We start from the raw sequence: 24084 nt of genomic DNA, 5'->3' as shown, positions 1-24084 counted from the left end.
CGGGTCTGCCCCAAGCTCCTGGGCACCAATATAGAAAGGTCATGTGAGAGTCCAGGAGCCGCTGGCTGGGGTCAGGGTGGACTGAGGTTAGCACGGGGTGGGAGGAATTTCCCAGGCTTCTCGGCCAGAATCTCCCAGGCTGAGCATCTCCTAGACCGAAACTTCCCATCTTCACCATGGTGTTTCAGCTCATTGGCTCTGAACAAACATGCTCCCTCCTCCTCCCCCCACCCCACAACAGGCAAAAATGTGGTTTCTACCAGAATTCCTGCAAATTCCAGAAGGCTTTGGTCTGTGAACCTCTAGGCTTGAGGCTTATTTTGTTTCAGATCAAAACCTGCTTCTGTCCTGGGGCGGATATGGGGAGATGAGGGGGTGGATGCCAAAAGCGGGGTCCTCTGAGGACACCCCTTGTTCCTTTTTCCTGCTTGTCTCTGACGGGGCGCCCCTGCCAGCTCTTCCTGGGCCAAATTAATTTGAGAGCTTCCTGGGGAAGGTTTGCAAGTTTTCACCACATCCTTAATGTACTGTGTTCCCCCTCCCTGGGCACGTGCGTTTAGATTCAGAGGATGAAGGCTGTTTGTGGTGTAGCGTGTTCAAGGCTCTCAGAATCCTAAAAGGTCACAGTCCTTTTATTCTTGCCTCTTTTCCCTTCTTTGCTGTTCTTATTGATTTCTTCGGGCACATAAGAAAACACAGGAGGTGAAGCCGACGACTTCCATGGAAGTAAAATATTCTGCAGTCAAACCACACACCATAAAGAAATAATTGCAGTCTGTATATATTGCTAATGGACATCTCTCAGCAATTCCCTGTCTCATAAGCTTTAAACACAGACATTAGTATAAATATGCAGAAATCCCCATTCGGGCAAATTACTCTGCATTTCTGAATGGAAGGAAGATTAACCATGTGCTGATATCTTTGAAGGAACTCAGCGGAGCAGGAAGAATTCACTGGCCCTCGCTGGGAGGGAGGCTTGGGACTCCCTGAGACAGTCCTGGCTGGCATCGCCTTGTCCCCTGGGCCCGGTGCTCCCCTGGAGCACGGAGAGCTCTGCCTCAGGAGGGGGTCTGCCTGGCCCCAGCCCTGGCCGGATCAGCCTCACCTGGGAAGGCCGGTTGGTCACCTGGGTGTGCTGTGACCTGAGCCTTCCAGGCTCCTGAGGCTGTGGCAGGAGCAGGCATGGGAGGCTGAAGATGTATTTTTCTGCCTGGCCTCTCAGCTGCCTGACAGAGCCCTGACAGAGCGGGGTGGTCCAGGCCTCTGAGGTAGATGGCCCAGGAGGAGCCCAGGGGAGGTTTGGGGAGCCGGCCTCAGGTTCCACACCTCGGACCGGGCTGCCATCTCCCTTTCTCTGGCCCTTCTCCTCACCTGACCCCTCCTCCCTTCTCCCTGCCACCCCTCTTTCCACCTTCGTCCTCCCCTGTAGTCCTCCCTCAGCCTGCGCACTCCCCCACCAAGGCAGCACGAGGGTGGGGGACTCCGTCTTCCAGGGCTCCCCAGCCTGAGCTTCACGGGCCTCTGAGGAAAGCCCACTCCCCTTCAGAAAACACCCCCGACCCCTGGACACCAGGCTAGGGAAGATGCCCCTGTCGGCACAGGCTGCTGAGTCTGGGGGCAAGGTCTGGCCTGGTCATTGCTGATCAGAGGGGAGGTAGCAGAGGAGGGGGCGGGCAGCCTGACCCCACAAAGCTCCCAGAAGTGCCTCCCATGTGCTCAGACCACCACATCCCCTGTGCAGACACCGGCCTGTGCTCCTCTCCTCAGAGGCCAGGGGCTCGTGTTCCCTGGGCCCAAGCAGCCTTGGGAATGGCAGGCCCGTCCCGCCGTCCACCCTGGGAGGTGAATGATGAGCTTGTCAGGAGTCACCACCATGTGGCGCACAGAGGGCTTCTGGTTGTTTATCCCGTGTCGCCCGACTTTCCCACAGCGGAATTGAGTGCAGAGGGAGAGGAACTCGACAGTGACGTTCTGAGGCAGAGGAAAAGGGACTTGGGCCTCTCAGAGCTGGAGCCGCCCTCGTGGCCTTGCCCACCTCGAGGTGGTGGGCCAGTCAAGCGCCTGGGAGCACGGTCCTCCCCCTGAGAGACCGTGAGGCCCGGGGTTTCTGTAACAAACCAGTTTTCCAGCGGGAATTCTGAGGCCCCAGCCTCAGCGTGGAAGAGTAAGCCCTCTCCTCAGCTAACCCCGGCACACACGCGCAGACTTCACTCATCCTCCTTACAAGCTAGCATCTTGATGGTCTATTTTCATGTCTGTCTCCCCCACTCAACTACGAATGACTTTAGAACACCCCCGCCGCTGGCCGATTTAGCAACTTTATATGAAATGTAAAAAGGTACCCTTTTCTCAAGACCCTTGCCTGCCACCTACCAGAAAATTGTCATAATAACTAAAGAGGGGGTTCATGTGGGGTTCGTGGCGCCCCCTGGAGTTGTGCAGTGTGCGACTGGAGCAAGCGGTGAGCCGCAGCCCTGGAGGATGTGCTGAGGCTATTACCTTCCAGCCGCTCTTCTAAGCACGTTCCATGCATTGGCCCATTTCATTCTCACACCTCTGAAGTGGGTACTGTTGTGACCCCCATTTACAGATGAGGAAAATGGCTCAGAAACATGAAGTGACTTTCCCAAGTTTACCCACCTGGTCAGGGACAGAGTCGGGCTGCGCACCAGGAGTCCTCAGTCCCAGAGCCCCGTCCGCAGGCCCAGACTCACGGTTGCATCCTCGAGGCCTAGTGCTAGGGCCACCTGTGGGTGCTCAGCACGTGTGTGCCTGGTGCAGTGACACTGCGAGGCCCGCCTTCGGCCCAGTTCAGCTCCCCCCACACCACTGAGTCCGCGTCCTCGTTAGAAAACCAGCTGCCGGCCCCAGATCACCGGAGGTGCCCTTACCTGTGCCCAACCTGGGCCAGCACTGAAAAGCCCTGTGCCCCACACCCGGTAACCTGGCCTCGTGGGGGCCTCCCCACAAGGGCCCTGCACACTCTGCCCACCTGGCCAGCCTCCCCGAGCCAGGCCCTCCTCCCAGCCTGGCCAGCGCCTCTGTGGTCTCAGTTCTCCCTCCCATCCTGAGTTCTGGGCTCCCCAGGTGGCCATGCTGCCGCCTCAACTGCTCCTGCCTCCAGGCCTGCCCCTCCCGGCCACTCCGCAATCAGCGCCATCTTCCTAGTGCCACCGGGCCAGGCCCTGCCTGCTCACAGCCCTTCAGGGCTCCCTCTTCCTTGCCAGCACCCACAGGCTCCTCAGGGCTGCGCTGCGCTTGCTCACTGCACCTCCCAGACCACCCCTATCCAGACCCACCATTAGCCTGTTCTTCCTCCAGAAAACCTCCCTGGACCCCCACACTACATGGGACTCCCAGGCCAAGTGCTGGCCTAGGGCAGACGTGACTTCTCTCTGCGACTCACTCTTCTCTCCAAATAGGGGGCTCTTGGGGACCAGGCCTGGGCCAGAGACCAGCTGGGGGGCCAGCAGTGACCCCCTCTACCCACCGGATGGGAAGGAAGTGCGCTGACGTCACACTCAGCTCCACCCAGGGTGTGGCACAGGGCAGCCCCAGCTCCCTGCCGCCTCCCCTCAGCTAGGGCCGACCCCTGTCTCTTTTGATTCACGTGGGTGCCCCTCGAGAGCTGAGCAGCTCGTCCTCCCTGGGGAAGTCAGGTGTGGCCTCATCAGGGCTCCCCATCCACCATCCCCACACCCCCTGTGGCTGCCAGTGGGAAACCAGAGCACATCCATGAGGAGCTACAGAAAGCAGATGGTGCGCGCCTGTCAGAGAGGCCTGGGAGGCAGGAGAATTCCAGCAAGTGGAATTCCGACAAGGACTGGTTCTCACAGCCAAAAGGGGAAAGGGCTCAGGTGACTGTCCCCACAGCCCCCCGCTCATGAGGCTCCAGCCCTCTGGGAATCCAGCTCCTCCCCCTACCCCGGGCAGGTGGCAGCTGGGGGGAGTTGACCAGCCTCCGCCCCGTTCAGTAAGGAGAAAAGCTGGAGCTCAGAAGGTCCCACACCCCAGGAGAGCCTCCCGAGAAGGCACCAGCCGTATCCCAGCCCAGACAGACGGCACCTGCGCACCCGGCACGGCCTCCCCCTGCATTCGTCACAGGGCCAGGCCTGGAGCCACCCTGGCATGGGTGGAGGCAGGGGGAACATGAGTGTGTAATCCCCAGCCTGGGGCTAGCTCAGTTATCTGGAAGGACATGGCCTTACCCATGGGGGAGCAGAGGTGCCCCTGCTGTCCCTTGTCCTGGGAAGGGTCTCCAAACCCCTGGGAACCCCCAAGCCCGCTAGCAAGAAGGGAAGAGAGGTGGTGAGTCGTGCAGCTTGAGGCTCTGAACAGCTTTTTGCTGGGAGCTCTGGGACCGACTGCAGATGACTGAGTACCTGCCTGGCTCCCAACCCTCCTGAGCCCGCGAAACTGCACCTGCCCTTGTGAAGGAGGACACTTTGGCAGGTCACCAGGGAGCCTCTGGAATCCGCACTCCCCGGGGCAGGACTTTGGCTGTCTTGCTCATTGCTGTATCCCCAGCGCTCGGCACGTGGTAGGTGCTCAGCAAACACCTGTGGACCACAGGCGTGAGAAAATGAGCGGACGAGTGACTGTAGCTGAGAGGGATCAATGCTGCCCACAGTACTGAAGCGCAAACCCCGGGAGCTCTGGGCACTGGAGCAGGGAGGGTGGAATCCAGGGGCGGGGACAGCTTGAGCAAGAGCACACCGGTGGCTCCCGGATTAGGGCCTCTTTGGACAAAAGTCATCCCGGAGAAATCTGTCTTCTTTCAGTCATCAGCTTCTGTGGTCTTGCATCACTTAATTCAAACTGTGTGCCCTCTCACATTCTCTCGTCCAGGTATTTTTGCAGGATTAACCTTATGATCTTATTACTGCCCACTGACCATAGATAATTCACTTTTTGATGGCTCCTGGCTCTGTGCAGCCACTTCATGCTCCTGATCAATGACCAAGCCTTCCTCTTTCTCCTCAGGGGGTTTGTTTGTTGATCCACAGTAGGGGCTTTGGCCTTGGCAGTTTCTATAATTGCAGCTTCTAGTGTCGGGTGCTTGAGTTCACCAGCCCCACCCAGGGTCTCAGCCCCTCCCAGGGGGTCCATCGTGCCTTCCCTCCCTTCCTGAAGGCTTGAGGTCCCCTGACCACCTCAAGTACAGAGCCCGGCCCCCCACCTGGTTCCAGACCCCCTGCTTTTGCCCTGGCTCCTCCCACCCAGCCTCTGCTCCCTCCCCCAGCTGGTCCCACCAGCCGGTCCTCCAGCTCCCTCCCCAGCCACCCTTGCCCAGGCTTGCCACCTACATCCCCCTCCTCTGTCTGTATCATGACTGTGGATGGTGCCCCTTGGACCTGGGCCTCACCTTCCCCAGTGACCCCTAAATCTTCCTGGGCTACTGAGCCTGCCCTGCCCTGCGGATGGTATCCAAGGTGATCAGGAAGCAGTGAAATACCACAGTTTAAAACTGCAAAAGCAGGTTTTGAATTAAGCAGAGTTTAATCCAAACCTTGGTTCTACTGCTTATGAGCTGCGTGGCCTTGAGCAAGTTATTCTCTCATTTTCCTCTTCTGTGCAATGAGGACAATCCGTCATAGGGTGCCCTGAGGATTGAAGAAGTTGGTGCAATCAGCTAGTCCCAAAGCGGGTGGCAGGTGCGAGCAGGCTTTTCCCCCTCCCCAGCCAGCTGAGGACTAGAGGGGCAGAGCCGCCGGGTATAGATAAGATAGTTTAGAGCCACAGATGGCATTGAAGTGCCCCTTGGCCCGGCACTCCAGGCACATAGTGACCAACCCAGAGGTGCACTTGTTTCCTGTGTTTATTGGGGTTTTCAGGTGATGTCCTGCTCCTGCCTTAAGTCCCAGCCCAAGACCTGCCAGGTCACCGCTGTGGGCCTGGCACAGGTGCGCGTGCAGGGGCCTGGTGCTCAGCCCCGTAGGGGAGGCCCCTGCCTGGTGACGCCTCAGCCTCAGCCCGCCCCCTGGACCCACCCAGCGGGAGCCGCCATCACGTGCCTGGGAGGGGACAAGGAGGGGACGGCTGGGAGGTTCCTGGGCGCAGGGATGTGGCGCGTCTGTGAACGCCTATTTGCATATGCGCACGCTGGATATTTATAACTTCTCTTCAGCCAGTTCCAAGTTATTGATGTCTTAAAGTGACTTTAATCTGAGCCTTCTTTTCTCCAAATGGGCTTTTGATTTCCGGAGTGATATTATACATGGCTGTAAGCTATTGACTGAGCGATTGCCGTTGTGTTCTCAATGTGCTGATGCTGAAAATCTGCGATATAAATAAACTTCCTCTGGTAGAATCATTATAAAGCACAAGCAGCAGAAATTTATGGAAAGAACAGATTAAATGCTTAGACTTAAATTCTTCAGTGTGCTGGTTGCCCTAAACTGCTGTGTCTGGAGTTTGGGCTGCTGATTCAGGTGGAAAAAATCAAACGGACACATCGCTTGTCGGTGCGTTTTTACTATGATCTATTGTGTTGCCAAAAGAGAAAGCTCAAAAGCTGCCATTGATAATCCTGGTTAAAACTTGGAGCATAAATTATTGAGACGTGTAGTTTCTTTTCCAAGTGGTCGGAGACTGGGGCGTACAGCACAGTAAAGAAATATAACATCAATATGTGCTTATGCATTGTAATGTGGGACATTTTTATGCCCACAATAAAACATTCTGCTACAACTATGTTTATGAAAGCAACAGATAGGAAGATCCATAATGCCACTTAATAGAGTTAATCACCTCCCATCGGAACGTTTTAAAAGGCTTTTTATTGCATGTTGAAAAGCTCTGACCATAATTAATACTCAGCACACTGTCAGGTGCCAGTCAGAAGGCTGGAGGCAGCAAAGGGAACTTTCTAGTGCACGGGGGCAGGGAGGGCTCTTGGGACTCTGTCCAGTTATCCGAGCTCCAGGTTTTTAAATCAGGACTTTAGCCTCTGGGTTGAACGCTGTCAAACATCAGGCTCTGGCTGGGGCTTTGGGTTCTAAATTTTAAGCTCTGGGTTCTAGGTGTCAGTTCTGAGTTTGTTCTGCTCTCCGGGTTCCGGGCTTTGAACTGGTCTGGGCTTCCAACCCCAGACTTTGGGTGACCCTCTCTGATCCCTGGGTCCTGAGACAGCCCCACCGAACACCTACACCTAGGGCCAGGAGATGGGGATCGATGTTTCCTAACAGTCCCGGGTTAGTTTGCCTTCAGCTTGGTATGTGCTGTTGACCATAGAAACGTATCCTGTGTCTGATCCCTGCCCCACTCCCTGTTCAGCCCGTGCTCCACAAAGGGAGGGAGCCCTCGGCCTGCTCACAGCTGGCCTGCCCGAGGTGAGCGTGTGGGTGAGGGCTGGACCCCCGACACAGCAGCCTGCTGCGGGGCAGACCCCAGACTCACCAGCAGAGCCCACAGCCAACCAGCTGGGAGGCTCCAGGCAGATCACTCCCCCTTCTTCTCCAAAGGAGATGCTCTATCTCTGTGTCCCTTATCACACCACCCCTGAGTGACCAGAGCCACGGGGAATCTCCCACACAGCCCAGAAAAGCTGAGGAGGCGAGGGGTCAGCCTGAAATAATTAAAGAATAAAATTGTCCTTTAAAACTCGATTCGAGCTGGCAAGAGTGGAGCAGGCAGCGGGGGATGGCGTCTGCAGCCTGGGCCTCTCTCACAGGCCTGAGTCGCCGCTCCGGGCTGGCCGGTAGCTGAGCTGGAGCGGCTTGTACTGGGGCGGAGCATTTTCTGAGTGTGAGAGCTCTTTTTCCTCTTGGGAAGTTGGGCCAACAAGAACTGAGGGTGACTTCTGAGGGCAGCAAGGCTGAGCTCTGTGTCCCAACACGACATGGCTGGCTTCTCGCCACCGGGCCGGGATCCCAGGGTATGTCAAGGCTTGGATGGGTGGCTTGTCACCAGGGGCCCAGAGATTTCTGTGCTTGAGAGCTCACTCTAACAGGTCTTCGTTGAGGCAGAATCATATATGAACTGATTTCCGGTGCCCAACTGGGACACTAGTCACTGAGTTTCCATCGTGGCCTGAAAGGATTGGTACCCTCTGCCACCAGCACCACCAAAAGTGAGGCCTGTGCTCAGGTGGATTTGTTTTCAAATAGGGAGCCTCTTCCAGATATGGGCTGTGCACTGGGTCCATGGGGGCGCTGTCTACCCTTGCCCTCTGGGAGGTGAGCACCGTGGAGGGGGCAGGCCATGCCTCCCTCACCCCAAGTTGTGCATGAAGTCACCAGGACAACAGGGAAGATATTGAGTCACGGGTGTCACAGAGGAAATGCTCAGTCAACAAAAATGTGTTGAGCACCTACTGTGCATAGCAGACCAAACTCCCCGCACTCACGGAGCTCAAATTCAAGCTCCCCAAAGCCTCCCAAATGGTTACAGCATCTGTGTCCCAGATGCAGCACCTAGAGAAATAAGAAATTCCATGTGACTTTTCCAGGGCTGTCTAAAACAGGCTGAGTTGGGATTCCAAAAATCCAGGGCAGGGTTCTCGAGTGGATCTTCATAATCACATCCCAGCCCCCTTGGCAAGCTCCCACCCCCAGACAGCCTTCTGGAAAAGCCAGTTCCTCTCAGTCTTTCTCAGGAGCAGGGTCAGGGGCCAGCAGGTTGCAGAACTTTCTCATCCTGCAGGCAGCCAAGCAAGGGTGTCCTGGAGTTATGGAGCCCATGACTGTCCAACAAGGCCCAGGAGAAGGGGCTGCAAATTCGTGCTGGGTGCACAAGGAGCAGCCACTGAGGAAGTGTGCACGGGGACATCCATCTCTGATCTTGACTGGGCAAGTTTTTGTCTGAAGTCCAGTGTCTCCTGATGTGTGTAAATGAGCTGTAGGGTGTGGACAGGCAGACAGCACGTGTGGCATACCCTGTCTGAGCAGACCAAGAGCAAAGCCACATGCCAGCCCACCCAGACAGGCCCAGAGCTAAAGGCAGCCTGACCCCTGGTGATCAGAGCTGTCCTCCCAGCAGCTATCAGCAGTTGCCAGGGCCCCTGTCTCTCTGCTCAGTCCTGGTGGCCTTGGAGTGGCCACTGGGCTGCTGCTCTGATGCCTCCCTGGCCTGTGGCCTGAGTGAGGGGGGAGGGAGTGTGGTGGGCAGAGCCAGGCTCAGCGAGGTTCCCTGGGGGACTTGTGGGATGAGCTTGCTAATAGAGATGTCTGTTCTGGGAGGTCGTGATACCACCTGTCATTAACCCGGGCACCCTGCCCAGGGTTCTCACTAAGAAATCGTAGGCGGCTGCTTGCAGGCGGGTGAGTGATTTGTGAGGACCACAAGAATATTTGCATAAACATATGTATGGAAGTGTGTATTTATTTGCATTCATTTGCATAAATTGCTGGCTCTTTGAGCTGTCATTCCTTAATTTCATTTTTTCCGGTAAATTTCTTTGAGCTCTTAGCGCAGTTCTGGACACTTTGGGAGTGAGAACAAAAAGGCAAAAACAACAGTAGTTACGGGGCATGAGACCAGAGCTTCTCAAACTTTGCTGCACGTAAAAATCTCCTGGGGCACTTTTAGAATTCCTGGTGCCTGGATGGCTCCCGGATACTATTGAATCAGAAACTTCTGGGTGGAGCCTGGGCCTCAGCATTTTTTAAAGCTTCCAGGTGAGTCCAGCGAACCGGCCAAGGCTGAGAACCAGGCCTGGGTCAGATCAGACCAGCCTCAGCCTCCTCGGGGCGCCTCACCTCCCTCCCTTAAAACTCAACACTTAAGTGCGATCCGGTCTGTGAAGCGCCGGTGCCGAACTTGCTCACGGGGAGCACCCAGTGAGCGGTGGCCGTGCCCCTCTCAGCTTCCGTCATTTGTGCAGACCTGGCTGCTCCTCCTGGCCCTGGCACCCACGTCGCCTCAGACTCGGCCCCTAGGACCCTGGGCTCAGGGGCAGTGCCTGCACCAGGCCAGGGCCCGCGGTCTGTTCAGTCTGTGGCACACGGTCATTTCTCCTTCGAGGTGACGTCGCTGCCCAGGTGCCTGGGAAGCGTGAGCTTGCCATTCATTGGGAGCCCACCCAGTCCTGCAAACCTCCCTCCATCCCTCCTGCCAGGCCGGGAGTGAGCTGAGCCACCACCCCCAGTCAGCCTCTGTGCACACTGGCTGTTGCCCAGTGGGGCCGGCCCCATGCATCCAGCCGGCCCAGAGCAGAGGCCCCCAGAACCCAGGGCCACAGCCAAGCACACGGGCCTGGCCCTGCCGGTGCAGGAGAACAACTCTTGGGTGACTACGTCCAGTGAATTCATAAAAACAGGGCTGTGGTTTCAGCATAGAATCTGGTAGGTTCACCTTCCCAGCAAGCTAAATACCTCTGGAGAGGTGACCAGGGCAGAGAGGGGCAGCAGTAAAGGCGGAAGCTCAGCTGAAATGACAGGGACAACACAAAAGGTCCCGTGTTGGGGAACCCAGTCAGGAAGGTCAAGGAGCACAGGCCCACGTGCCCAAACAGGCCTGTCCTTCCTACATCTGGGGTCTCAGACACAGAGATTGTCTTGAGGCAGGGCTCCTGGTGTGTGCCAGAGCTGCCCGGAGCTCTGGGAGTGCAGAATGAAAGGCAGCGTCCCCACCCGCCGAGCTTGCCATCTAAGGGAAGACAGAATTCCACAGGCAGAGCGCACACGCCGAGGAGCAGGGCTCGACACAGGACTTTGGGAGGCAAGAAGGCGCGATCCAAGGGGGAGGGGCATGTCAGGAGAGCCCACCTGTTGGTTCTTCCTGGGACCTCCTGGACCAGGCTGGGGACTCAGCTGGGGGGTGTGAGGGGCAGGGCAGCGTGTTGGGCACCATGCTGGGTTCACAGGGGCCCCAAGGCAGTGTCCACTCTAGGCGGGACAAGCACAGCTCCTCCCCACGGCTTCGGCTCTCCCTGAGCCCACACGGACAATCTCAGACAGACCTGCCCCCTGACTCTGGGCTGGGGCCTGCACTGGGGCCGGATCACCCCGAGGGTACAAACTACTTTCTTCTTTTGTGCTTATTAGGATTTTCTCATTTTCCTATAGTGGAGAGATTACTGTAATCGTGGAGATTACTCCTGTGATCATAAAGGACCATTAGAAGTACGAAAAACTGAAACGATCCCTAGGTTTTCACCTCCCATGACAGGGCAGGGGACAGGTGTGTTGCCCAGACCTGACCAGGGCCAGGACGGGCGGGAGGTGTGGGCACAGACGGAGAACCAGGGGCAGACACTGCTCCCGGGGGACTGTGGAAGTGCAAGGTGGGCGGGGGTCCCCAGACACACGCACAGGGGTGCTCACGCCCTCCCCTCCCGCCTCCTAACCCACATCCTCCCAGGCCGTGAACGTTCCTGGGTGGGATTGGCAGCGTTTGGAGCCCCTGGCATCTGGGGTTTCCGTTTCATTTCCCTCTTTACCTGGCTAACTGAACTGATTATACTGCCAGCTCTGGTTGGCTAATTCTTGCAAATCCTTTAAAACTATTGATTTATTTGCTGGGACTGTGGCTCTCAGAATTCTTGGGAAATAATGGCTTTTGCTAAAGCAGGTAGAGGAGACCCGCGGTTTCCCTTCTCTTTGTGTCTCACTCCTGCCTGTCCCCCTCTCCCTCCCCAGCACCTCTTCCCACCCCCTGTCTGAGCTGGCCTGTCACCTGGGGCCAAGGGCTGGCTTTCCCAAAGCCCTAGCTGACCAGACCTTTGAGGGATTAGGTCCCCAGGAAGAATACAGCAAAGCGAGGTTTTATGGGACATAGCACATAAGAGTTCAGGTTGCTGGACACTTTGTCCCTATGTGGGAATGCCGTTCCTCATCCAGTCCTTCCTGCTCCTCTAGTTCCAAAGCTCACCCTCCTGCCCATCTACAGCATTGTGGGCAGAGGCCCTGGGGCTGCTCCCTTGGCCTCTTCCCCACACCCCACAAACATCCAGTCACCAGCTTCCCAGCACCCCCACGTGGAGGCGGGTCAGCCAGGGCTCAGAATGGAAAGAGGACAGGGGACGGTCTCACTATGGGTAAAGAGGCCAGCCACTCCAGACCCAGAGCTGCCTGCTGGCCGGAAATGGGGAGGAGCCTGCACCAGGGTAAGGTCCCAGGCGGGCTGTCTCTGTGACAGATCTGGCTGCGCTGCCGCTGTCACTGTTCCTGCCCCAACTCCCAGCCTGCTTCCCCAGCCTCCAATAAATACTTCCTGTGCCTAACTCTGTCACAGCTGGCCCCTGTGGCCAGCCTCCCAGGCCCTGACTGGTACAGACACGAGAATATTGGTCAGGCCTGTGGTCGGTGCTGCTTAAAGCAGAGCCTGCCTGGGGTTCTGGGGGAGCACAGCTGTGCAAGCTCACTGTGGCCACCACAGTCATCACTGTCTTGACACTGCTTCCTGGAACTTTGAAGTCCAGGGCATGAGCACCCAAGTGAGCAAGCCCAGCCTCGTGGGCACACACCAGCTATCAGGGAGCACCTCCCCTGGGCTCCCACAGCGACAGGGGCCCAGTTCCCCTCATCTTGGGGCTCTCCCCAGGAGTAAGGGGGTTCTCGTGCTGAGCAGGACCTGCTCCCCCACCAGCCAGTCAATTCAGGATGGCACGACCACCTCATACGCATCTTGTTCTCAACCAGTGATACAGCCAGCAGCTGCCCCAGAGCCTGCACCTCCTGGCTCCCTCTCAGCCCTCCCTCCCCATACCCCCCACCTGTCCCTCCTCAGAAGCTCTTCAGCACCAGAGCTGGCTCTTTGCACCTTCTCATGGGGTGCCTGTGTCCCACCGAGCTGCACAGTCCGCTGGGGCAGGGGTGTCTTGAGCTCCCCCTCCCCGGACACTAGCCCAGTGTCCTAGCCTTGTAGGCACCCAAGTCAGCTGGTTGCCTGCGTGTCTGGGAGATTCAGAAGAGGGCACCAGAATGGGTTGGAATGGCAGGAGCAACCTGGAAGGAGGGAGTGTGTGATGGTGTGGACAGAGGCCCAGGCCAGGGGGAGTGTGAGGAGGGGGCCCGCCTGTGCGGGGTCGCACCATCCACGGCTGATTCTGATCCATCATCTCCCCACGGCACCTCCCCAGACCCCATTCCCCTCCTCCTCAGCACTTCCTCCATCCAGTGCCCTGGTCAGACTCCTCTTGCATTTACAGTTATATGAGTGTGTCTCTCGTTAAACCATGAGCCCTCCCAGGTCTGGGAACATGTCTGTTCACAGGTGTCCCCGGCACCCCACCCAGTGCCTAGCACACAAGAGACGTCTGTTTAATAAATAAACAAATCAGACAGACACAAGCCGTCTGAAGGTCCCAGAACTCAGGGTCTCAGAATCTGTCTCTGAAGGGGACATCCGTGCCGCAGCCTCAGTCAGCCATGGACACGGAAGCTGCCCCAGGGCACCCCCTGACCTCTCCAGAGCCCTCCTGGGATTCCACCCTGACCCCTGGGTGCTTGGAGCTGTCCAGGGTACTGAACTTGGCTCCTGAAGCTGGCTCCAGCTATCTGTCCTGGCTCCATGACTCAAGTCCCTCCAGCCAAGAACCATCCCACCCTCCAAGAACCCACCCTCCGGTGGAAAAGAAGCAGCATCTCCAAATAGCTATGCTGCAGGCAGAACACAGGCTCTTGAGGACTCAGAGCATTATCAGAACACAGAGGGAGGAGTGAGACGCCCACCCTTACCCCCACCCTGGACATTGGATTCAACTCAGTCCCTGGGGCCACACTCAGGTCTCATCATTCCCAGGTCCTGAAAACCAAGGCCCCTCAGGACACCCCCTTCCTGGTACCAGGTTCTAGCACCTGGTGGGGGCACCTACCTCACAGACAGACGATAGGGCCGCCCTCCTCCCTACATGCTGACCCCTGCTGCCTCCCCCACCCATCTGCCCTGGCCCCTCACCTGGCCCACATTCAGGCATCCAGTCCCCACAGAGCTCTCCCAGGTCCTGACTTGACAGCCCTGGGTGGTGCCTCCACTGCTCAGAGTGTGCCCATCATCCCCTCGGCCTCCACCCTCCACGCAAGGGAAGGAGCCAAGTGGGGGCTTCTTAGCTGGAGGTGGAGGACTGACCACTGCTAGTGTCAGCCTAGCCGTGGCACTTTCCCAACTGCAGCCTCAGCGTTTGCCAAGTGGCCTTCCCTACTCCACCGAGGGTCTGCCCCCACCTCTGCAGCGACTAACTACCTCTGCCCACACTCCTGACACTCTGCCCCTTGCCCTCCCAGTTCCTTCCCAACAAAGACCATTCCCTTTGACTCCTGCCCTGAGCTCACAAGGCAAGAACTGTTAATAAAGGTAACCAGTTATTGGCTTTTGTTTGGGCAGATCTTACCATCGGGCAGCTAGAACCTGGAGCACTGAGAGGATCACTTCCCTCTGGCTGTGGCACGTGAAGGCCCCTGTCCTGCCCTTGAGGGCTCCAGCTGCGCCTGTGCTCAGTGGCGGCTGGGTGGCCAGTCTTTCCCAGGAAGGCCATTTAGGGCTCTTCAAAGCCATTGGAGCTGAACGGAATAATTAAATCTCTCCCTAAGAAGGACCTAAGTAACGAGCATGCTGATGCTTATGCTTTAGCAACTGTAGATTGCGTAGGAACCGTGGGTTTATCACCGTTGTTATTAGCACTGATCTCATCTGAAGTGAGAGGGAGCTTGACTTTGACATTCTCTCCATCCAATTCCACACAACTATGACATTTCGAACACTTCTGCTGGATCATGTTTGGAGGAAGTTGTTCTTGCCGCCTAGCACACATCGGCATGTGATCTATAACCCACCTGGGTCCCAATCAGCAAGGAACTTTTTGTGCAAAACATGGTGCCAGGTGCTCAAGGGACCAGAGAGACAAGCCCTCAAGGAGATCACAGCCTAGAAAGGAGACAGACAGACAGACATTCCTCTGGAATAAGGCAGCCAGGGAGCTCTGCTGCAACGGAGTCCACAGGAGAGGGCGAACTCTGACTGGGGGACTCAGTAAGAATTCTTAGAGGATGGGACTTAAGGCGGGGCTTAAGGGAGGGACGGGGTCCCAAGAAACAAGTGGAGGGGAGGACTTGGCCAAAGGGGCAGAAAGAGAAACAACCAAAGCAGAGAGACAGGACGGACTGGGTGTGAACTTAGAGAGAAGGTTGGGGGGTATGTGAGGAGGTGACTAAAATATGAGGCAGGGGACAAAGATAAGGACAAGTCACAGAAGGCCCCAGAAGCCCACGGTGAGGAGTTTGGAAATAAGGGCTCACGGAATTCCTTGATCAGGTGGACCCTAAATGAGGAACGAGCTCTTACTCAAGGTCACAGGGGGATTGTGGTGACACTGTGATGAGATCCAGGTCTCCCAGTCACACTACCCACAAACCCAGGGCAAGAGAAGGGAATGTTTCTGTTAGTTTTATGAAGGTTTCAAAAACCTCTAAGGAGGACAATTTAAATGACTTCTACATCATCTTAGAGGATGTGAGAATGCCCCAGCAGAAGGGAACCTTCTATCCCACCCAGCCCTGCTAGTGTACAGCCCAGGGTCGGGGCACAGAGGGGACCTTTAACACCAGATTTCACTGCTAAAGAGAAAAGTCTTATCAGCCAGTGTTGGGCAGCTTGTAAAAGATGGGCTGGCAACTGTCCTTAGGGCTTTTGTTCCCTTTCAGATAGATGGAGGAGTTTCCATTTGGACAACAGGACAGACAGAAGTCTCCTCACTAAAACTCTTAAGTCCAAGCAAGAAGTCAGTCTCTCATGTTTCACTTCTCTAAAGAACTCCGTTTGCTGGGAGGGTGTGCCTGCGCGGGGCCTAGGGCGTCACACTCCGACGCAGGCGTGCGATCCACAGATGCGGCCCACGGGGGGGTTCGAGTCCCTCTTACCTGGGAGCTGGCACCCGCGCCTGGGCCTCAGGGTCCATCCTGAGGCCAGCTCTTCTTTGGGAGAAGTAGGAGGAGAAATGCACATCCGATCGGGTCGGGAGGGAGGAGGGAGGGCAGCATTCCGCTTGGGAGCTGTCTGGCAGAGCCCCCATTTGTCCCCACGGTGTCAGCGTGCATCGGGCTCCGCCGCTCCTGGTTGAATTACCCTCCAGGCCTGCCTGACGCTGTCTTCGCTGGGCTTTCTCGGTAGATTTCACAACCGCTCTGAGTTTATAATTTTTTCAGGTCCTTTATCAAATATGTGTCATAAATACCAACGGGGGGAGCATTTGTCACCTAGCTAGGTTCTTACTTGTGCTCTGAAAAAAATTATTTGGCCTCACAACCTTTCTCGGGGCTCTGATTTAATGGACTTCTCTGCTGCAAAGCCGCTGAAATTCGTCACCTTTGAATATTTGACGTCTCTTCCTCTTTATTACACCTCAGACAGTCCTTACAGTCCAGCCGGAACGAGGCCATTAGTCTCTGACAGATAACTTGTGTCATTTGGTGAAAAATATGCAGAAGTTTGGCTGCAATTTCATATCCAGTCTCAGTTCTGTTTGCAGCCTCATTCTCCTCCAGACACAGCAGCCAGCCCCAGGCAGAGCCTTTCAGTGTCCCTGTTCCCTCTCATGCCACTTGATGTTGGGTCCACGGGGCCCTTTTACAATGGAATTGAGACTGGAGTACTTAGAGACGTCCAACGGGAATGAGAATTCACCTTGCAGCAACAGTGTTCACAATAGCCAGCCAGCGTCCGGGGAAGGATGAGTGGGTAGACAAAATGTGGTCTCTACACATAGTGGAATATTAGCCAACCTTAGGGAAGGAAATGCTGACGTATGCCAGAGCATGGATGAACTTTGAGGACGCTATGTTTAGGGACATAAGCCAGTCGCAAAAAGACAAATACTGTATGGTCCCGCTTATTTTAGGTATCCAGAGTATCAAACACATAGAGAAAGAACACAGAATGGTGGGTGCCAGGGGCTGGAGGGAGGGAGAAATAGGGACTGGTTGTTTAATGGGTGTAGAGGGAGTTTCAGTTTGGAAAGATAAAAAACATTCCAGAGATTGTGCAACAGTGTGAATGCACTTAACACTCCTGAGCTGCACACTTACAAATGGTTAAATGGTACATTTTACCACAACTAAAAAAAAAAAAAAAAAGAAGAACAACAAGAAGAATTAGCTTTAAACTTAACTAGCAAAGGAGAAATGGACATAGGGAAAGTTCTCAGAGCACTGGAGCCCATCACGTATTCATGCCGTCTGTATCAGTTGGCTCTAGCTGCATAACAAACAGTTCTAAAAGTTAGCAGCTTAAAACAACCACCACTGATTTAGACAATGATTAGCAGTTTGGCTGATACTGGCAGGCACTGGCTGGTCTACATTGGCTCACCTGGGACAGCTCGTTTCTGCTCCGCGTGGTCTCTCATCCTCCAGCAGGCCGGCCTGGTGGTGGTGGCAGGGGTCCCAAGAGAATGAGCAAAAGCGAGCATAGCTTCTTAAGGCGATGCCTCACACCCACACAAGGTCATTTCCACCCCATTCTGTGGTCCAAAGTAAATCACAAGGCGGCCAAAATTCAAACGGGTGGGGAAGTGACCTCCCCGCCTCGATGGGGGAAGCTACAAAGAATTCTTTTAAGCTACACCAGCTATTATATGCCAGGACCTGTGCTGAGTGTTGAAGACAAAAATATAAATGAAACACAGTCTCGTGCAGGAGGCAGACATGTAAATAATAATTACCAGCGCTAGCATGCTGTAAAGAAATGAGCACGGGTGCTATGGGAAGTGCAAAAGAGAGCAAAGGGCAAGGGATGGGGAGGAGAAGGGGAAGGAGGCAGAGAGGCCTGGGGCAAAACAACAGCTTGACTGGCACTGAGTGACAAGTGGAGACCAGCTGGATGAAGAAGGGAAGAAGACACACACGGCAGAGGGGACAGAAGCTTGGAGGGGGCTCCTCTTCCTCCTCCAAGGGTGCAGGGAGGCTTCACTGGGGATTAAGGAGGAGCTGGGGGTGGGGAGGCCTTGCAGGGGGTCCTGCTGGCCTGCCCAGCCCTGAGGGTTTGTGCAGGCAGGAGCCGATGACAGGTGGCTTCAAGAACAGGAGTGTGGAGGTGGCCTGGAGGGGTCAGGCTGGAGACAGGGAGGCCTCTGGGAGGCTGCTGCAGGGACTCTGGCGTGCATGGGCTCAGAGACTTCTAGGAGGTAAAACAAACGTGGTGTGGGAGGGAGGAGAGTCTAGAAGGAGCCTGGGGAACTGGCAGGCAGAAGACTGCCTCCGTGGGAAGAGGAGCTCGGTACCAAGTCGAACATTCCGGCATGAGCTTTCTGCCAAGTGGTCCGAGCCGGGGCGGCGGCGGGGAGGGGACACTCCCCATTAGGGATCAGGGTATGGGGAAGCCACTTCTGTGGGCAAGGCAAGGACATGGGGTCTCATAGGCACAGGTGGGAGGGGTCCAGAAAAACAACCCCTGGTGCTGGCCAGCAGGGGTGATGCTGAGCTAAGTCTGTGCCCCACCAAGTGGGCTCAGCAGCCAGGCCTGTTGCTCACTGGGCCCCATCAAGCCTCTGCCTCGGGAGGGCCAGGGTATCTCTGTGCCATCCCCTCCTCTAGAAACGTACAGCCACCAAATACTGCCAGGTGCCGGGGTGCTTCTGGGAGCCTGCTCTGAAGACCCAGCCCCAGGCCAGGCTCTGCCCCGAGGCCTGCAGACCTCCCGCAGCTGGGAACAGGCCCTGCTTGTTGGAAGGCCTCCCCGGGAACCCACAGTACCCCACGCACCTCGAGATCGGAAGCTCCTCAGAGTTTAAGGGGCTATCCCTTGCCCAGACATGGTGTGGGGAGGAGAGCAGCTGGTGCCCCAGGGCCCCGTGTGTCCCGGTGTCCTCCCACACAAGCATAGCCTGAAATGCTTGCGCCACCCGGCCGGCTGGGCGGACGGCAGTAAGCACAGGACAACTGATGGATATTTTGAGCGCTGGGCCCTGCTGTGAAAAGGAAGCCCCTGGTGAGCACTTTCATATTGAAAACCTCTTCTGAAAGTGAATAATCTTCCTCAACTGTTAAATCCAGATTTCCACAAAGTGAGTCAGAGAGAGCAGAGAGCACCGGCATTTAGGACGGTGACACCTGAATCTCCAAGCACCGTCCAGGTCTGGCCGCGGCATTGCTGCTGGGACCTCGATTTGAAGGGAAAATCTTCAACAGCCAGCAGGACACTTTGGGCCCAGGAGTTGGCACCGTGTGTACTGGTGGCTTTTCCTGGCCCCGAGCACCAGTTAACTCAGCAGGCATGTGGCACCCCCTGCAGCGTGACAACTAGGTGGCTCCAGAGCAGGTGTCCCTGCCCCTTTGTGCTCAAGGAATTCAGGCCCAGAAAGCTGGGGCAGCTTGCTCAGGGTCACACAGCCGATTGGGCAAAGCTGGAACAAGACCCCAGAGCCAGGTCTTCAGAATCCTTTCCCCTCCCCCACCACTTCGCTGAAGAAGACGACATCGTCTACCTGGCCCGTGGTGTGGGCATGAATTCAGTCGGTGGCTGTTTCTGTACGCATGACGGCTTCACCTTAACCAGCCTGGCCCTGCAGCTCGCCCGGAGCTGTCCCCAGCTGAGTCCTCCGTCCACCACCTCCTGCCCCTCTCCCCAGCATCCCACAGGCCCACCCGCAACTACACTCTTCGTCCCCTCCCTTCCCGGATGTCCCTGGGAGAGGTCCTGACGCCTCCCCGACTCATTCCCGCACTGAGCCCAAGGCGTCCGCGCCCTGAATGCGCCTTGTTCTCCGTGTCACTGTCCCAGTTAGGCCTGGCTCCCTCCTCTCTCAGATGAGGAGAGATCATCACCATCTACAGCAACTCGAATCTCCCGCCAGCTGAGTGCTTCTCATTTAACCCCAACAAACGAGGAAACTGAGGCTCTGGGGGTGTGGCTTCCCTTTCCCAAGGTGGCACAGCTGACAGGAGGCAGAGTTCGGGTTCACCCTCGGGCCTGGCTCCGAGGCGGACCCCTCCTCACAGTGCTTTCCTGTCTCCCTTCCGCCTCTGAGTCGCTCCCCGTCCTGCCTCTGTGTGGATTTGTCCGAAACCCACGTCTAACCTCGCCATTCCCTGCACAGAATGCCCCCCGACCACGTGGCTCCCTGGTGCCCCCAGGATTGAGACAAGGCTCTTGCGACCTGGCGCCGCCCGCTATCCCAGTCACCTTCCCCGTTGCCCTCCAGCTCGTGTGTCCACCGGCATCCGCCCCCACCCCCTGCCCTGCGCCCTCCACTCTGGTGCTCTGTGCCCTGCTGGTCTTTGTCTGGAGACCTGCCCCTGGCTCCCCACAGGGCTGGGACCCTCCCTGCACCCCCGCCATACCCACACCCCCGTAGACGCTCTGCTGTACCCCCGGGCCCAGCCTGATGTGAGGTTAGTGAGGCCAGTGGCTCCCGGAGGGCAGGGCCCCCCACCTCGGTCCCTGCACACGGCATGTTCCCCAGCACCCCCCACCCCTACTTCGGCAGAGCCCAGTGCGTCCTTGCAAAGAAGGGCCTGCCTGGCCGTCAAGGCCCACAGAGCCCTTTCTCATCCCTGAGCTTGTCTTCGCCACACCCTGGGAGTAGAAGCAGGAACCTCTGTCCCTCTTTGCAGATGCAGCAGTAGAGGCTCAGGGAGGCACAGGGACTCATCCAAGGACACACAAGGGTCAGAGGCAGGGCGGGGCCCAGGAAGGAGCCTTGGCAGGCAGTGATGCTGACCCATGTGGCCAGGCTGGAGCAGGGCACACCGGGGGGGGGTAATTCTAGAATATCTGCATAGACCTGGAGGGCCTATGGGGGTGGTGGCAGGGAGGCTGGAGGGTGGGGCTCAGCTCTGTAGGCTGCCCTCTGCCCTGCACCTGCCAAGGAAGAGCCCTGCTAGTGACAGTCTAGGTCATTCTGGCCCAAGGATCTGGGCTTCGGCCAAACCAGAGGGCACGCTTTGTCCGGGGCTCCTGGGACAGGCAGGGAGGCAAGGCCGAGGGGAGCAGTGGTCATTGGAAGGCCCTACCTTTTGCCGGTGAAAGAGTAGAAATCAACTAAATAGGGTGGCTGCAGGCTCTCCCGTCCTTCTCTTTTCTAAGCCTTGGGGTGGGTCTGGGAGACGCTTCTGACATCCCCAGGTCTGGAGCCCAGGGGCCTGGGCACTGCTGTGCCAGCCCCAGGTGGCCAAGACGCCAGGCAAAGGTAGGTGCACGCCGGGCGGGCGGGAAGGCCCCAGAGGCCACTTCAGGGGACTTGCTGGGCTGCAAACCAGCCTCCCCGATGCGGAAGCCCAGGCAAGGGTGGGATTCCGGAGAGGACGGCCCAGGACGTGGGAGGAGGTGCAGAGAGTCGCTTGCTTCCCTGAAAAGTCCCTGGGAGTGAAACGGGAGGCGCCTGCCAGCCTCGCTCGGCCCCTCCCTCCCCGGGTCTCCTCCCACGCCATGGCTGTGAGTGTCTAACATAAGGGACGCTGTCTTTGCAGGTTTTGTGGTTTTATTCCTTTGAACCATATCCAGCCCATCCGCATCCCAGTGCCACGCTTTACTTGGTATCCGATACATCGGCACCCACTGGCATTTGGAGAACTTGTTCCGTAGTTGCATAACGGTTTTTAGTCGTCTGTGATAATGTATTCTCTGTTTGCAATTGTCAGTACGGGAATCTTTCCCCTCGACCTCTCGATTTCTGGGTTTGATTTTTTTTTATCATATTTGGTTTTTTTTTTTTTTTGCTTTTTAAAGTTGTTATTCCTTTGGTTGTGTAGCCCTTGCAGTGGCTGCTTGTTTACGCATTATGTTTGTGACTTCTTTTGACTGTCAGTGTTGAGCCAGTCTTGCCAAGAAACAGTATCAAGTATTTCCTATTTCTCTACTTCTTGAAAAAAAAAACTTTTTTTAATTAAAAAAAAAATCTTAATGGGAACCTGGCCCTGTCTGTCTTCTCTGTTCTGCAGAAATGTTGAAGGAATTGAACCAGCAGCGCAGAGCGAAAGCGTTTACAGACCTGAAAATTGTTGTTGAAGGCAGAGAGTTTGAAGTCCACCAAAATGTTCTAGCTTCCTGCAGCTTGTATTTCAAGGACCTGATTCAAAGGTTTGCCTTCCTTCCAGCTGTGGTCGGGTCTGTTCCTTTGTAGGACGCTTTTGTGTCGCTTTTCTCCTCCCCTCTCTTGCAGGTTCCTGAAGCGTGACTCCCTGTCACAGAGCCAGTAGCCATCTCTCCTCCTCCTCCTCCTCCCAGTGTCCTCTCACACACAGCCTCAGAGCAGCCACTGCCCCCACCCAGCCCCCCACACAGCTGTGCTGGTCACCAGGGGCCTCTGCCTGCGGTAGACAACACCCCTGCCCTGCCCCAGGATCCCACATTCCCAGTGGCTCACAAGCCCTAACTGAGATTAGGAGCACTGTGGACTCCATTTAAAGGGACCACTGCACACTGCCCCCACTGGGCCAGAGCAGGATCCCCACTGCCATTGTCATTGCTGTCCATGGTGAACTTAGTGCCAGGCAAGCACATCAACCAGACCATGCCCTGCTGAGGAGCTCGAGGTGCCCAAGGGGCCAGTTTTCACTTTTCTCCAGCCCCAGCTGGGGAGAAGAGACCTGTAGCCAAAGCCTCAGCCACATGCATGTCCTGAGACTTGTACACTGGGCCGAACCCGGCGTTGTCTGAGCATAGACCAGGTGTGTCCTAAACACGGTCTCTCTCAGCCTTTGCTCCCTCCCTTCTGCCCTCTGCCCCGGCTATTTCTGCCTGAATGAGTCTTAATGGTGCATGAGCATCTTTTTTTTTTCCATTATGTTGATTTTTTAATTTGTCTGCTTCATACCCTTGCAAAGAAGTCAGGGGCCACCTTCCAGCTCCTTAGAGAGGGAGAGCTGCCGAGGGGCCAGCGCAGGGTAACGCTCACGTTTCTCTCACCCCCAGCAGATTGACGCCGCTGCTCACTTTGCCTTGCAGCCTCTCCGGGGCGGACGCTGAGCCAGGACTGTGCTCACAGTGGGAGGACAGGACCTCTGCTTGCTTCCCAATGCTGTGTTTGGACTTGCCAACTAACCCCAGGGTGACTGTGTTTTGTTTCAGGATGGCACACTGGCTGGCATCTCCTTTCCAATCCATGTGTCCTCTCACAGAGAGCCACGCAGGAAGGGGCAGGCTCTTTGTGACTTCCCGTCTCACAGACACCTCACGTGCCCTGCCCCCCGTGCTCGGGTTCTCTCTGTCCCAGCCCAGTGGTTAGGAGCACAAGGTCTGGGGTCAAGGGGCATGTCCAGTGGCTTCACTAGGCCAGGGAGATCTTCGTGCTGCCACTCTTGGCAAATTCTGGAACAGCAGTGATCCAACAGCAGTGACCAGCTGGTGGATCATGGATGAGCATCCTGGGGCCTCAGACCAAGGCCCAGACTGGAGGGTACAGAAGGGGCAGGTCGGTATTGAGGAATGGCCCAGCCCCCACCCAGAACGAGCCCTTGGACTGCCTTCGGAGACCTCACATTAAAGCCAAGCTCTGGCACACAGCAGAGATCCCCACTAGGTAGGAACCCAAGGTAGTGAAGGCTTCGTGGACAGGCCAAGACGAGGCAGGGGGCGGGACGCGTGGGCATGCAGATGGCCTTCCCAGAGAGGGGTGTGTGAGTGGGCAGGCCCTGGCTTCACACCAGGACCTGGGCTTGGTCTGAGGCAGGAATTGTCAGGAGCAGAGGGGTGCGGATGCTACCCGAAAGTGCACCTCGGTGGCCCTAACCAGAAAGGATGGGGCTCCGGGCAGTCGCTGGAAGAAAGAGGGAACCCCCTTGGGAGCTAGGAGACCTGGGTCCTACACCCGACTCTGCCACTTGTCCTTCAACCTCAGACTGGTCATGTCCTTTCTCTTGGGGGCTCAGGTTTCTCATCTGTAAACCAGGAGATTGGTTCGAATGGTGTCCAGGTCTCCTTCCAGCCCTGACATCCCAGGGTGACTGTCAGGGGATGGGCAGGGCCAGTATGGAGAGGCTTCCCAAGTGCAAGGACCAGGACATGGAGGAGGAGGTGTCACAGGCAGCAGAGGTCTCAGGGAGGAGGGCAGGTTGGGGGAGCTGGGGAACATGACCAGTGAAGTATTTGACATGTCGAGCCTTAGCATCCAGAAGATCACCCACGGCCCCAAGTCGGGGCGTGTGGTAGACAGCCGATGGACAGACCGAACCCAGAGAGGTCTGAGGTCTGGGGAGACAAGGCTGGGGG

The 24084-nt window shown here is 56.6% G+C and overlaps 1 protein-coding gene across 1 annotated transcript in view; it reads left to right on the top strand.

Annotated features, from left to right (window-relative positions):
• KLHL29 (kelch-like family member 29) overlaps positions 1-24084 on the top strand; it is a 289304-nt gene that overhangs the window by 243765 nt on the left and 21455 nt on the right. The window contains exon 6 of the mRNA XM_012660442.1: positions 21816-21954. Within this exon, the coding sequence (XP_012515896.1) occupies positions 21816-21954 (139 nt within the window). The remainder of the gene's footprint in view (positions 1-21815; positions 21955-24084) is intronic.

This window comes from Propithecus coquereli, unplaced genomic scaffold (genome assembly GCF_000956105.1).
Source record: "Propithecus coquereli isolate 6110/MARCELLA unplaced genomic scaffold, Pcoq_1.0 Scaffold668, whole genome shotgun sequence".
Lineage (NCBI taxonomy): Eukaryota > Metazoa > Chordata > Mammalia > Primates > Indriidae > Propithecus > Propithecus coquereli.
The sequence above is the reverse complement of the archived record's forward strand: the minus strand, read 5'-3'. Positions and strand labels throughout refer to the sequence as shown.